Genomic DNA, 15,099 nt, shown 5'->3' on the forward strand with positions numbered 1-15,099 from the left:
TGCACTTGTAATCCCAGTGCTGGGGTGGAGACTGGTGCAATCCTGGAACTCACTGGCCGGTCCACGTCACCTGCTTGGTAAGCTCCAGGCCAGTGAGAGATGCTATCTCCAAAAAACAAGGTTTTAAAAAAAAATTTTAAGTCAGGCAGTGGTGGAGCACACCTTTAATCCCAGCACTCAGGAAGCAAAGGCAGGTGGATCTTTGTAAGTTTGAAGCCAGCCTAGTCTACAAAACAAGAATATCTGGAGCTGTTACACAGAGAAACCCTGGCTCAAACAAAACAAAACAAAAAAATTTAAAGGTAGATGGCTCTTGAAGGACACCTAATGTTAACCTCTGCCATTCACACGTACACAAAATCATTATGCTTACTTGCAATAAAAGACTCACCGTGCATAGTGGAGACATACAGAGAATGAGTAGTTAATGAAATTTGCATAATGCAATGATAAAGGCACAGATTCAAATTCTAGACCAGTCACTTCCATGCCTGACATTTTCTTAGGGTCTTATGTCACAGGGCAAAACAGGAAAAGTCCCCACTTGGCCAAACTATAAGGTTTCAAGGAGACTCTCTATGGGAAATGCTCAACTTAACCTCAATGCACAATAGCACTTGTCACTTCCTAATTACTGGTGAAATTTGAAAGCAGATCAAAACCAGGTTTTCCGAAAAGCACCACGCTTGCCTCTGTTTGCTTTTCTGTTGCTGTGATGAAACATTGGCCGAAAGTAAATTGGTGAGGAAAGGGTTTGTGTGGCTTACAGCTTCTGGTCCATCACAGAGGCACCAGACTCAAGGCAGGAACCTAGAGGCAAGAACTGATGCTGAGGCCATGGAGAAGTGTTGCTTTCTAGCTTGTTCTCTATCCATGGCTTGCTCATCCTGCTTTCTCATAGGACCACCTGCCCAACAGTGGCACCACCCACAGTGTGCTGGGCCCTCCCACATGAATAATTAATCAAGAGGATGCTGCACAGACATTCTTACAAGACACTGTGATGCAAACATTTTTTTCAGTTGAGGTTCCTGTTTCCCAAATGACTGGCTTGAGTCAGGTTGACAAAGACCAGCCACCACAGAACCCAGCTGTAGTTTTATTATAATGTGTTTTTTTTTTTTTTCAGTGTATTCTTTTTTTTTTCCTTTAGTTTTTTTGAGACAGGGTTTCTCTGTATAGTTTTGGTGCCTGTCTTGGATCTCACTCCGTAGACCAGGCTGGACTTGAACTCACAGAGCTCCACCTGACTCTGCCTCCCAAGTGCTGGGACTAAAGGCATACACCGCTGCCCGGCTTGTCAGTGTATTCTTGAATTCCACAAGATTCCTGGGATCTTTAAAAAACGTTACGTCTTCAGTTCTCTATTTTGACATTTAGTACAAGAGATAGCTAGGTGCCGTTATCCATTTAGTCTTAGCACCTGTCTTTTCATGTGTGCTTATAGTTGTACAACCACCAAACAAAAGCTAGGTCAAAACAAGAGCCAATCTGGACATAGAAGAATCGGTGGGAGAACTGAGTCATTGCTTGGCACGAGGTGGTCTAATCTACTCAGCCACAGCAGCCCTGCTGCGAGCAGATGCGTGATTTGGAATGTGACATCTTACATACCAGCAAGCCCTGGCTTCTAAGCAGAGAGCTGGGGCATAAACACACAGAGTGGAATGATTTCATCCCCGGTTCTATTAGTAATTGGGTTAAATGCCCAATGAGTGCCGGTCTCAATATCACCACAATGCTAACCTTGTCTTCAAGTGAGTAAGCAATTGTGATACTTTATCTTAATTGTCTGTTTGTCTGGATTTGGGATCTCCTAGGGGTCACACCACTCAGGGGATTTCCAGGAAGGGTTAACTGAGGAGGACAATCCCACCCTTAACATGGGGATCACCATCTCATAGACTTGGGTCCCAGACTGAATATAAAGGAAAGATGGACAGATCGAGCGGAGTACCAGCATTCATCTCTCTTTCTTGACTGTGTACTCAGTGTGACTGCCTCTCTCACACTCCAGCCCCCAGAAACAGAGCCACACTCACCACCATGGCTACCCTGTCCCCTGCCATGATGGACTGTATCCATCCAAGGAGATGATAAGCCAAAATCGGCCCTTCCTTGTTTAAGATGCTTTTCTTGGGTCTTCAGTCACAGAAATGAGAGTAATTAATGCAATAGAAATTAATTAAGAAATTAAGTCATTAATACAGAGAAATGAGAGTAATTAATACAGCAACTTAGTAAATGGTGGTAAATTGATGCCCTTTAAAACTCACATTTAATGATTAACACTACTGCATTTTGGTTGAGATCCAAGTTTTCTGAATTTATAAACCTTTGAGGCTAAGACAATTTGTTCAATACCAGCAAGCCTTTCCTGCCTAAGTATTAATATGTTTAAATAACTAACCCGAGTTACAAGGAAAAGGACACATTGTTCAACTGCATTCACGAACTTCCTCTCTAGTGATGAATTCCAACAGAACCGCATCATCTCTCACATAACAACTATGCTCTTACCTGAAACTATCAGTTGTTTTCAGTTTGATTTCACTAATACATTTACTTTAGCTTTTGGTTGCCTTTGGGCTATAAGCACAAGAAGTGTCTATAGTACCTAGTTTCATATCTATACATTTCAAAAATAAGATTTTTATTATATCTGGGTGAGTGTTTCCTTGCACGTGTGTTTGTGGAGCATGTGAGTCCCTGGTGCCCACAGAGGCAGAATAGAGGACTGGAAGACCTGAAACTGGGGTCACATATGCTTCTGGGCTGCCGGATGGGAGCTAATAGCTGAACTAGTGTCCACTGGGCCATCTATCCAGCCCCAGATTTACACATACATTAAGAGCATATTAATAGCATCACCTGAGAAGTTGAGGTTTTTTTCTTATAAAATAGATTCATGCACTATTCATGTCATAATGGTAAGTTGGACAGTCCTGAAGAAGTGTTTCCTGAGAACTGAGTCGACCTCTCTGTCCACCTGTGAGAAGGCTGTCTCTCTTCTCTTCCTTTATGTTTTATATTCGTGAAGACACAGGTATCTTTCTTCAATTTTTACCATTTATACAGAATTTGAACCCAGAGCTCCCAACAGCACACTCACTGGATACCCTGATCTAGCAGCATAACCAATGAAGAGAAATCGAGTTCTTTTGTGTTCTCAAAAACAGCGTGTGAGGCTTTCAATGCTCCCCACTAAGAATTTTCCCAACAACAAATCAGAACTGTTGTAGGCATATAAAAATCCCTTAGTCTATTTTAAGAAGCCAGTAAAAACTCATTTATGGTTTATGCTAGGAAGTAATTTACAGAGAACACCAAAGATATGTATGGTCCTTACTCAACTGGATGATCCTGACAAAAATTAAAAAAAAAAAATCTATGGAATCCCAAGCAATGAGATGAGCTGCATGGACAACCTGAAACTGCAGCTTGTGTCTTAAGAAGAGTACTATTTAGCTGAAGTGTGGGGAGAAAGGATGCTATTCAGAATATAGGGAGGGTGGGGGACCATGAGAGTGTAGCCCATATGACTCAAGGCTTTACTGTAAAGTGACTGGGTGTGGGTGCTAGTTCCAGACAGTGGTTAGCAGGTGTATAGGGGTGTGTGTGTGTGTGTGTGTGTGTGTGTGTGTGTGTGTGTGTGTGTGTGTGTGTGTGTTCACGTGTGGACCACAGCTCATGTGTGGTGGTCAGAAGCAACTTGCAAGAATTCTTTCCTTTCACTATGGAGAGTCCATAGGGGGCCAAACTCCGGTGGTCTGGTCTGGCAACAAGCGCCTTTACCTGCTGGGCCATCTTGGCAGTTCATATAAGAACATTTTAAGCACAAAGTGAAAATGGTTGTACGAAGTCTCGCTATTAAAACTTTGCAAAGTTAAGCCGGGCGGTGGTGGCGCACACCTTTAATCCCAGCACTCGGGAGGCAGAGGCAGGCGGATCTCTGTGAGTTCGAGGCCAGCCTGGGCTACCAAGTGAGTCCCAGGAAAGGTGCAAAGCTACACAGAGAAACCCTGTCTCGAAAAACCAAAAAAAAAAAAAAAAAAAAAAAACTTTGCAAAGTTAAAATCAGAATTATACCCACTAACCCTTGGCCTACTGTACTTTCAACCATAAAATGATTTTAAGTGAGATTATCTGTCTGTTGTTAAAGCTAAAATAACTTAAATGATTGCTGCTTAAGTAATAGTTGTCACATGTAAAGAAGATTTTATCTTATCAAATACCCGCTGGAGTGCTCAAATGCCTGCTATGAGCCTTTATCAATAATCTTAAAGTTTTTGCTTCAGATGGCTTTATTAAGTAAAATAATAATAGTCAAATTTAAAATACAGTCAGAACAATGGTGCTACTTACCAGAAACACAAAATCCTTGTGAAACAAAGGTAACCCATGGCTATTATTATATTACAATTCCTTCCTTCAGGTAAGAAAGAGGTAAACAGGATAGAGTCATGGTGTTAGGACTTACGGGCTTGGGGAAGAAATTTATTCTTAATTACATGTTTTTAGAGCAGTTCTAGGTTACAGAGAACCTGAGCAAACATTGGAGGTTTTCCCATCTGCTACCTGCGCTCACATGAGTTTGACCTCTTCTGCTGCTAATGCTGTTCCCCGCCACTGTCAACAAACCTACAGGAGCAGGCCACTGATGCCCAAGGCCATAGTTTGCCCTAGAGTTCACTGTGGAACTCATGATCTATGGGTTTTGACAAATGGATAATAACATGTATCCACGTATCACACAGAATAGTTTCAACACCCCAAAATCCCACCTACTCATCCCTCCCTCCCAGTTCCTGGCAATGGCTAATTTTTTACGATCTTCGTGGTTTTGTCTTCTCCAGAATATCATGGAGTCAGAATCATACAGAATGTATCCTGTGAAGACTGGCTTCTTCCACTTAGTCATATGCATTTGAGTTTTCCCACAGCTTCATAGCTCATTATTGATTAATATTGTTGAATAATTGTTTTATTTATTAATTAAAAAATTTATTAATGTATGTATCTATACATATTCTTGTGTGTCAGCCAGGGCCTGTGCATATATGTGTGTGCTTGTATGTGAAGGCCAGAGGTCTTGAGTATCATTCTTTTGTTTTGCTTTGCTTTGTTTTTCAAGACAGGGTTTCTCTGTGTAGCTTTGTGCCTTTCCTGGAACTCACTCTGTAGCCGAGGCTGGCCTTGAACTCACAGAGATCCCCTGGCTCTACCTCCCGAGTGCTGGGATTAAAGGCATGAGCCACCACCACTCAGCTTGAGTATCATTCTTGAGTATCACTCTTTGGATGTCCTGCCTCATTTTTTGAGACAAGGACTCTCTCTTCATACCTGGGACCCATCAATTCAGCTAGGCCAGCTGTCTAGTGAGCCCCAGAGATCTGCCTGTCTGCATCCCTCCAGTTGCAGGCACACACCACCACTCACGGCTTTTATAAATTATTTTAATAATAAAATATTTGTTAAAAATTTATTAAAACTATAATTTATTTAGTACTACTGTTTTTAGCACTGTGCAGTGCTCTATGGTCAAGATGCCAGTTTTTCTGCTGGAGGACATCTTGGTTACTTACAGATTAGGACAATTATAAACAAAGCCACTGTGAAAATTCATGTGCAGGCTTTGTGTGGCTACAACCTTTCAATTCATGTAAGCAAATACTAGAGCCTGCACATGCTACAGCCTAGAGTGAAAGGGCACTTAACTTTACAAGAAACTGCATGTGTGCCCTGCATTAACCCAATTTGCAGTTCCACAGTGATCTGTGCAGCTGAGCATCTTCTCACACGCTCACCTGTCCTCTGTCTGTTTTCTTTATTGTTGGGTCCTTTGTGTTTCTTCGAGAATGTCTTTTGCAAATATTTCCCTCTATTGTGTGGCCGATGTCCTCACTTATCTTAACACTGTCTTTAACAAGAAGGAAGTTGTTGGTTTTAATGATGTCTACTTATCAACTATCTCCTTCATGTAGTTTTGACCATACAGTTGGGTCTGAGGTACACTTTGCATTAACTTTTGTGAAGGATGTCAGGGATGGTCTCGGTTCGTTGTGTTCTCTAAGAGAAAAGACTTCCTTGTCTTTGCTGTATTGCTCTTACTCCTTTGTCCTCTTTGAATGCATTTATGTGGGTCTTCTTAGGGCTCACCATTCTGTTCACACAACCATTTGTCTGTTCTTTCCAAGTGCTGCACTGTCTGGATTACTATAACTTTACAGAGAACCCCAAAGCCAAGTGTCACCAGCCTTCCAACTGTTTACCTCTATCAATATTGAGTTAGCTATTCTATTTTGACTCTCCATATAAACTTTTTAAAATTAAACAGGGTATCACCATATAGCTCAAAGTGACCTTGAACAGGATCCTCTTGTCTTGGCCTCCCTAGTGCCAGGATACAGGTATGTATACCACATTTAGTACTCGAATAAACTTTACCATCCATTTATCAATATCCACAAAATAACTTGCAAAGGCTTGGGTTGGCATTTGGACTTTCTAACTTGGAAAGGCAATTTGTTTCTGTAAAAACGGTACATCATGACCCAACCAAAGCTAGCAAGCAGCAGTTTGGATTTATTTTTAATTTCTTTTCATGTCATTTTTACCTCATCATCACCATCATAATTTTGAAGCTACATGATCCACATATTCTAAAATCAGAAAAGCATCTGAGCCAGGTGTGGTGGCGCACACCTGGTAGGTCTAGCACTGGGTAAGATGAGGCAGAAGTGTCTCCCTGAGTTCAAGGTCATCCTGAGCTACATTGTTAAGTTCCAGGCCAGCCTGGGCTACAGAGTGAAAGTCTGTCTCAACAATAAGCAAACAAAAAGAGCTGCACCTGCTTGCCCAGTAATATCTAACACTTTTTGGGAGGATTTAACTTCCACCCTCTTATCTTCAGATTGGCTGGTGCCCCTGGAAGGGTATTGTGTCGACCTCTAAGTTTTACAAGCCTCTGTGAAGTTGCAGGATGGCAAGGCATTTAGGTGTAGGTCCCATGAGGACTGCCAAGGTGTGAGTTCCTTTTACAAACCCTAGTACTAACTCATTTTACTCTCCATGAGCAATGTGAGTGGCATATATTAGTGTGATGGTGTTTTAAATCTACCAAAGTCACCCCCACACACAAACACACACACAAACACACATACAACACACACACACAACACACACATACACACACACCACACACACATACACCACACACACACAAACACCACACACACACACCATACACACATACACCACACACACACACACCACACACACACATAAACACACACACACACACCACACCACACACACACACCACACCACACACACACACATACATGCACACACACACACCACACACACATGCACACCACACACACATGCACACCACACACACACACACATACATGCACACACACACCACACACCACAAACACACACCACACACACATGCACACACACACACACACACACACACACACCCCACACACACACACTCCCACCTTGCTGTGATGTGTTCGAGTTTGCTTTCAGTCTCTGATTAGACTTGAGATGACAAGCATGATGGTAATGAGGCCGGAGACAGTGGCAACACAAGCATGGTGAGGATAAGGAACCCAGCCCTGGTCAAGGAGATGAGCCTGTTGGTAGGGTTTGCTTGCCTCTGCCGGTGCCGTCTCCTCTATCCCAGATTAAGAACTGCTTTGTATTGCTTTGGGGGTTTTTCTTCTGCCACTGCTGTGTGAGTCTGAGTCTCCTAAGTCCTAAAGACAAAGACTGTTTGACTTCTAGACCCTCCATCTTCACCGGTCAATGCACTCATCAGGTGTTAAGGCATCTCTACGATGTCTCAGCCCTAGCACTGGTAAGCATGGACCAAGTTTACAGCAGCTGTTGAAATAAATGAGACTTTAAACTAGGGACATGTAACATTATACACGGTTTGAAAAGAAAAAAAAAATGTGATTTCTTTTTTTTTTATACCTTCATCATAACTAACAGAGAACGTGAAATGTTTTATAAGCACATACTGAATAGTTGATAAAAATGAAAAATACCAATGCCAAATGCTGTCAGCAGAGTAACTGTGTGAGGGTGGGGAGGAGACATGAGAACGCAGGACTGTATTCCCAGTGCTTCCCTAGAAATAAAGCTGCTCCAAAACATAAAGCCTATTGATTTTTAAAAGGAAATTGTGAAAAATAAAACACAAAATTTTCACTCTTTTTGTAAGATATCTGGCTCTATCACTTGCAGGAACCATTTCTGAATAACTTTAGCTGAATTATTGAATCATAGTTCAGCACACTTTAGAGCACAAAATCTTATTGCCTAATCCTGAATAGCAATTTTCCAAATCAAGTTTTGTCCAAATGCATGTGATATGCCCAACCTAAAGTTACGACTGTCTATAGACATGGGGAGCGGGCAGTGATGTTGGCTCCATTGGCAAAGTGTTGGCTTCACAAACATAAGGTCCCAGGTCAGATGTCCCAGACTCCATGTTTAAAAAAAAGAGCCTGCACATGCTTGCAATTCTCGGTACTGGGGAGGTAGTGAGAGGCAGGTCTCCAGGACTCACTAGCTGGCCAGCCTACCCTATCTGAGGAGAGAGAGATTTACACACACATGATCGTGGACGTATACAAACAAAGAAAGAAATGAATGATCAGAAATGATTATAATCCCTAAAACTTAGGACTCAGGAGGTAGATACCAAAATAACATTTGCTGAGGAATTCCTAAATCAATACAGAAAAACAAAATTATAGTAGATGATGCCAGAATGCTATACAACTCATTACAGATAGAAATATACTTTTTATACCCCAACTAAAATTGTAATAAAAATAAACCTGTGAGTTTTAAAAATAACATCAACGGAGAAGAAAAGTTCATGAGAAACCTTTTGTCTTAGACAAGAGAATTCAAACATTATCTCTGTTTCATGTTTTATGAATTCCTAATCTACTAAATTTAAAATGAAAAATTACAAAGCACGAGATTACACTAACCCATCTTCCATCTCAATTTATTCAGGCTTCCTAGGCCATTAAGACCCTAAACATAGAGGTTGGAGAGATGGCTCAATGGTTAAGAACACTTGTTATTCTTGCAGAGAAGCTGAGTTCAGCTCCCAGCACCTACATCAGGCAGCACACAACCACCCATAACTTCAGATCCAGAGGATGCAATGCCCTCTTCTGACCTCAGTGTTCACATGTAGACATATATGTACACACACACACACACACACACACACACACACACACACACACACAATTTTTGGGTGGTTTTTTTTTTTTTTCATCTTTACAAAAGACCCTAAACATGATCTTTTTATTTTTTTTATTTTGTTTTTTTTCGAGACAGGGTTTCTCTGTGTAGCTTTATGCCTTTCCTGCGTCTTGCTCTGTAGACCAGGCTGGCCTCGAACTCACAAAGATCCGCCTGCCTTTGCCTCCCAAGTGCTGGGATTAAAGGCATGTGCCACCACCACCTGGCCCTAAACACGATCTTTAGCCAACTTCACTGGGCAGATTCCTATGAAAGACACCAAAGGGCATCCCCATGTATCATCTTTGTATGAACAACACTTTCCAGCTTCCAAATCATTACCTTATCTGAACTACCCTCCCCCACAAAAAATAAAGAGAATAAAAGTTCATGAGCAAGACAAATGAGATTGTAGCTCCATGAAGACAAGACTCCTCAAGTAATACATGTGAAAAATACTAGTGCTGGGATCAAAACCTCATAAAACAACACTAGCCTGGAAGTTCTTCTCATCACACACTCTTTCCATGTGTCTTACACTGTAGAGCACCATGCAGCATTAACCTCTGAGCAAGTTCAAGGGGCTCGTCAAAGATTTAAGGTAGGCATGAAGTGCAGAGACAAGAATCTACTGTCAACAATGATTAGTTTCATCGGGGTGGTGGTGGCACACACCTTTAATCCCAGCACTCAGGAGGCAGAGCCAGGCGGATCTCTGTGAGTTTGAGGCCAGCCTGGTCTACAGAGCAAGATCCAGGACAGGCACCAAAACTACAAAGAGAAACCCTGTCTCAAAAAAAAAAAAAAAAAAAAAAAAAAAATGCTTAGTTTCTAGAAAAGCCATGGGAGCTCAATAGTGTGGCATTAGTCTACCTCAACTTTACAACATCTTCCCTTGTACATTCATCTTCGAGGCCAGGACATCACTCGAAGCCAACCTTCCCCTGTGTTTACAAGCCAAAGTGAAAGTCCAGCTAGCAAGTACACAATTTGTCAAATGAGACAGGATTCTGCGTCACTTGAGAAACTACAGAAACTTGGAAATACTCAATGGTTCCACATAAAATACTAAGAACAGAAAACAAAATTTAGAATGGACATCAAAATAAGAGACTTGTTTATAAGCAAATTATTTATGGAGCATGCAGCCTTGATTATAATATATGTAAATATATGCAAATGTAGTGACTAAAAGGAACAGCTTAAAGTCCCTCAGTTTCACCATCAGGTCATTGGATTTTCAGTAATAGTCATCTAGACATCTTTGTTAAGCTATGTTATTTTGAAAGAAATCAAACGGAATTGAATTGAGATTCCTTAGACTCATGTCAGCCCAAATACTTACCTCTAGTTCCGAGTTAGATTGACCTGGGTAACACCTCAAAATACCACCTCCCATTTTCCACCTTTGGGTATTTTGATTTAATTGATCTAGAGGTCCTTAAGGTCTAACTGGCATCCCAAATTACTGCTGAACAAGTCTACCAAAACATCATCTTATCCACTGTAAGGACACACTGAGGTTTTGAACCCAGTCGCTGAGTTGAGAGCAACTCTGGGATTCTGGGAATATTGGGCACATTCATGGTCTGGGTAATCCTTGTCGGCAAAGAGTCAACTGATTCATATGCGGCACAGCTTTCAGCAGGCCAGGCACATAAAGAATCTAGTGTGCCTGTATTGCAGACAAGTCCACATTGATGTGAGCTAGTGCACATTAGTATGTTGTGGCTGTCCACTTTCAGTCGGGGCTTGCTTTGGCGTGTGTGTTTGAGGTGGTCTAAAGTACCTGAAGGTGCAGCTTCCAAAGGAAGTTGAGATGGACGCCTGAGTTAAAGCTAAATTTATGTGGCATGGCATTGATAGATGGGAGGCATTCTGTCTTTATTAGAACATCTGTTTAAAATGCTATAATGTGGAAAGTTTGGAACTAAATTCCATTTGGAGATGCAGATCCAAATGGCTTCCATTTCCGGAAGTGACAGTGTAAGAAGAGAAGAAAATAATACAGAAAGGCTAGGGAGGAGAGAACGGTGAGACTTCTCTGGTCGACGCTTTGCTCTTGGACAGGAAGACTGTTGAGCCTAAGATTCTGGAAAGACCTTCTCAACGTCTCTTACTTTTGAGGTTTATAAAAGCCACTGGATCTTAAGCAGAAACAGAGGTGGGGGTTCCACATGCCAGCCCCCCACTTCAGGGACACTGCCACCTTCGTGACTAAAAGCGCAGAACAGGCCACGTGAAATAGAAAATGGAGGGAGACGCACCTGCCAGTGAAATGATGTCCCTGGGCCTAGAATCTGTCCTCAGCTAGCTATGGCACTCCTCCTGATTAAACCCTTCTCATTCAGAGAATGGTACAGATCCCAGAGGTGCTTAAAGCAACCTATTGACCTTCCTCCTGCTCCACCTTGGATGAGGAACCATGAACAAACCAGACCACAAAGGAAATTTTCAGAGAGTAAATCTGGACTATTTCTCCATGAGGCAGGATTGTTTCCATTAAAAGATGGGTATGAAGGGCTGGGGAGATGGCCCGGTAGGTAAAGTATTCACCACACAAACATGAGAACCTGAGTTCAGTCTCCTGAAATCCATGTAAAAAACGCCAGCTGGAAGCACATACTTGCAATCTAACAATACAGGGACAGAGATAGAAGAGTCCCTGGAACCCCGGAGTCAGCCAGCCTATCCTACTCAATGAGCACTGGACCCATGAAAGATCCCATGTCAAAAAACAGGGGGAATGACCTCTGGTCTCCACATCTGTGTGCACACCTGTGCATGTGCACCTGTACATACATGTGCATGTGCACTCTTTCTCTCTCTCTCTCTCTCTCTCTCTCTCTCTCTCTCTCTCTCTCTCTCTCTCTCTCACACACACACACACACACACACACACACACACACACACACACGAAGATGGGAATGAAGAAAGAGGCCCCTCATTTCAGAGCTTCACACACAGTCCCATCCGAGTACCCTCCCACAAGTCTGCCCCAATGCCAGGCTCAGCATGACAAAAGCTGCTCCCCAGTACATTCAGTGACATTTCATACAATTGTAAGAGTTGATATAAGGGAGCCCGTCATGGCCCTTAGGATGCTTTTGGGTACATGTCTCTTCTATCAGTGAAACTCGAGAGCACTCTTATTTCCATGCAGAAAACACAGAAGCTGGAGTGCAGAAAGCAGTTCAAGGTAAAGCCAGAACCTAACCTGGGTCAACCAACTTGAAAAGCCCTGGACTCTCGGCATAACAAAGCTAAACAGACATCCAATACCTGGAAAGTAAACCCGCAACTGACACCCAGGTAAGTGTTTCTCTAAGCACAGGTTCCAAACTTTTCCCTTAGCCTGACACCGGCACCTCCTGGTCACCCAGGGAAACATGGAATTTGACTCCAAAAGTAAGCAAGTCCACATGTGGAAGAGGTGATGGAAGAATTGCCCGACAGTGATTGAGAGCCGGATGTTAACAACTTTTAAGCGCATTAGTTGTGTTTTCTTGAATAGTTCTTTTCACCCCTCTATGTCTTAAAACCCTTTCCCGTGAGATAGGAATAATCCTTACAGGATTGTGGAGACTCAATGAAATAACAGGGGAATCTCTCGAGTGTGGAGGATGGTCAGAGCAAGGACTCAGATGTTAGATTTGTTTCATTTTACACACACACACACACACACACACACACACACCCCAAGGGCCACTAGCTGAACTACTGCTATCTTCTTCTCTATTGCTGATCCCATCCTCAGGATCATGTTCCTCTATTGTTTCTTCCAAATCTTAAAAATAAGCCGGAGGGAGAGATGTGGATTGCAACGGGCACCCACGCCACCAGCTGGGTGCGTTTTTCGGATCCGTTTCTAATGTGCTGTGGGAGCCTGAACAAGTCAGTCCTCTGCTATCACTTTTGAAATTTGTTTAATGAGAGGGTCAGAAGAGATGGCGATCGCGAAGACCCTTCATCCTGCCGCTAGCTAGGAAGGATGCCGAAAGCTGAGCGGTTAAAATGGTGCTAAAGCCGCCACCACTGGCTTGAGCGTTCCCCCGAGTCTCCTCAAATGGCTGGCCTGAGTATGTCTGCCACTCTGAGAGAACGCTCTCCCTTAGATGGGCCTCTTGAACCCCGGCCAGGACTCTGGGTCCCAACTGGAAACAGCCCCAAGTGCTCTGATAACAAAAGGAAAAGCACCTAGCACCGGAGAGGATGAGAGACCGGGAAGCGATTGCTTCTCCTGTTCATGTCACCCACTGCAAAGCTTCCAGGCAGCTGGCCTTCCCGCCCAGCCATCCAAGCCCAAAGGTGAAGCCACCCCTCATCCAAAGCCCTCACCCACAGTTGCCCTTCCCACAATTAAATCACAAAAGATGCTAGGTCGTGTTCTCACCAAAACTCAGGCCCTTCGAACACCACCACTCAGTGCCTGAAAACACAGCTCCTGGCCCTCCTCTCCAGCAGCCCAACTCTGCGATCGGCCTGTCTCGCCTGCCAACATTTCCAACTCTGCTAAAGCTGTTTATTGTACCTTGCAGCTGCTATGGAGTCATGTACTTCGCGTCGGCCTTCTTTGGTTATTGGCGCTTTTTCTCCCCCCCCCCCCGACACAAACCCAGACCCCCAAAACGTGAGGTCTGCCTGGGTCCTGAGTCTGTAGAGCCTGACTCCCGACCTCCCCTCCCTGATTCAAACTGTCCTGTCCGCCGCCGTCTTTAAAACTTTTCCTGACACACCAAGAGAAGTACACTCAGAGCTTTCGTTTTTGAAAAAGAAAATGAAGAGAGAGAGAAATAAAAGAGAGAGAAAGAGAGCCATCACATCACTTACTTCCATCCAGGGACGCCCAGTTTTGAAAAGAAGAAAACGGTTTCTAGTCCAGTGTGGTCCCCCCAACCCCAAAAGAAGAATTCGCTGGGAACCACTTCTTTTCCACTTTGCCGGTGAAGGAGCCCCGTGGTAGGCATACATCCACAGGCTGATGCAAGATGCCTTTGAGAGAAACCTCACATTCTGAGGATTCCTGGGCCTGCGCCAAGGATCCCAGCATCCAATATATTGCACATTTGCTTTCAATTAGGAAGGGGGTTGGGGAGGAAAGAAGGCAAGTCACCAATCAGAGCTGTTTTCTGTTTAGAGACTATTTCTCTTGACCCAGGGGACCACGAGCAAAGCTATAATTTACAGCGAAACCCATTCATAGAAGAAAAATATGTATAACCATAGGACAGACTTAAAGACGCAGCTCCCTTCTGCCTTCTCCCGACTCGTGCCTCCCTGTGCCGCTCCCCTCCGTCTAAGACTGGGTCCCCATCATGGGATACTCCCCCACCTCATTTTTCTTACTTGAGCTGAAGCCGTCAGGTTTGGAGTCGCTTCCGATTCACGTCTCCTGGGCAGCTGAGTCACATGCATGGAGATGCTCTTTTGTATTTTGAGAGCTCCGAGCTGAGTCCTCCTCGAAGAAAAGGTTTGATTTAATCCCTTCCCCCTCACTGCCTCCTCTTCCAAAAAAGGAAGGAAGGAAGGAAGGAAGGAAGGAAGGAAGGAAGGAAGGAAGGAAGGAAGGAAGGAAGGAAGGAAGGAAGGAAGGAAGAGGAGAGAAGAGAAAAAAAGAGGAAGAAGAACCAGAAGAACCTGGATGGTTCTAGCATCAGGATTTCTCTTAAAAAAAAAAAAAATTCAATCCTCAATTGGCTACTGCTGAGATTCCTGCTGTTAAATGAAAACACAAAGGTTTACAAACTTTCTAAATGTTTTGTATTTTTTTTTCTTTCTCTTCTCACGCCCACCCCCAACCTCCTTTCTGTGGCCAG

At 43.3% G+C, this 15,099-nt stretch overlaps 1 protein-coding gene across 3 annotated transcripts in view; it reads right to left on the reverse strand.

Moving 5' to 3' along the window:
• Ddr2 (discoidin domain receptor tyrosine kinase 2) overlaps window positions 1-14,756 on the reverse strand; it is a 134,217-nt gene extending 119,461 nt beyond the window's left edge. The window contains exon 1 of one of the 3 annotated variants that reach the window (XM_015987768.3): window positions 14,630-14,756. Coding sequence is in view for 1 of the 3 variants with exons in the window: in XM_042258547.2 (XP_042114481.2) it covers window positions 14,114-14,254 (141 nt within the window). In the remaining 2 variants the exon portion in view is untranslated. Of the gene's footprint in view, window positions 1-14,113; window positions 14,316-14,629 lie in introns of those variants that run through there. The other 2 variants (XM_042258547.2, XM_042258549.2) reach the window with 2 other exon arrangements.
• Between the last annotated feature and the right edge of the window lie 343 nt (window positions 14,757-15,099).

The sequence above is a fragment of the Peromyscus maniculatus genome, chromosome 11 (genome assembly GCF_049852395.1).
Source record: "Peromyscus maniculatus bairdii isolate BWxNUB_F1_BW_parent chromosome 11, HU_Pman_BW_mat_3.1, whole genome shotgun sequence".
In the NCBI taxonomy this organism is placed as follows: Eukaryota; Metazoa; Chordata; class Mammalia; order Rodentia; family Cricetidae; genus Peromyscus; species Peromyscus maniculatus.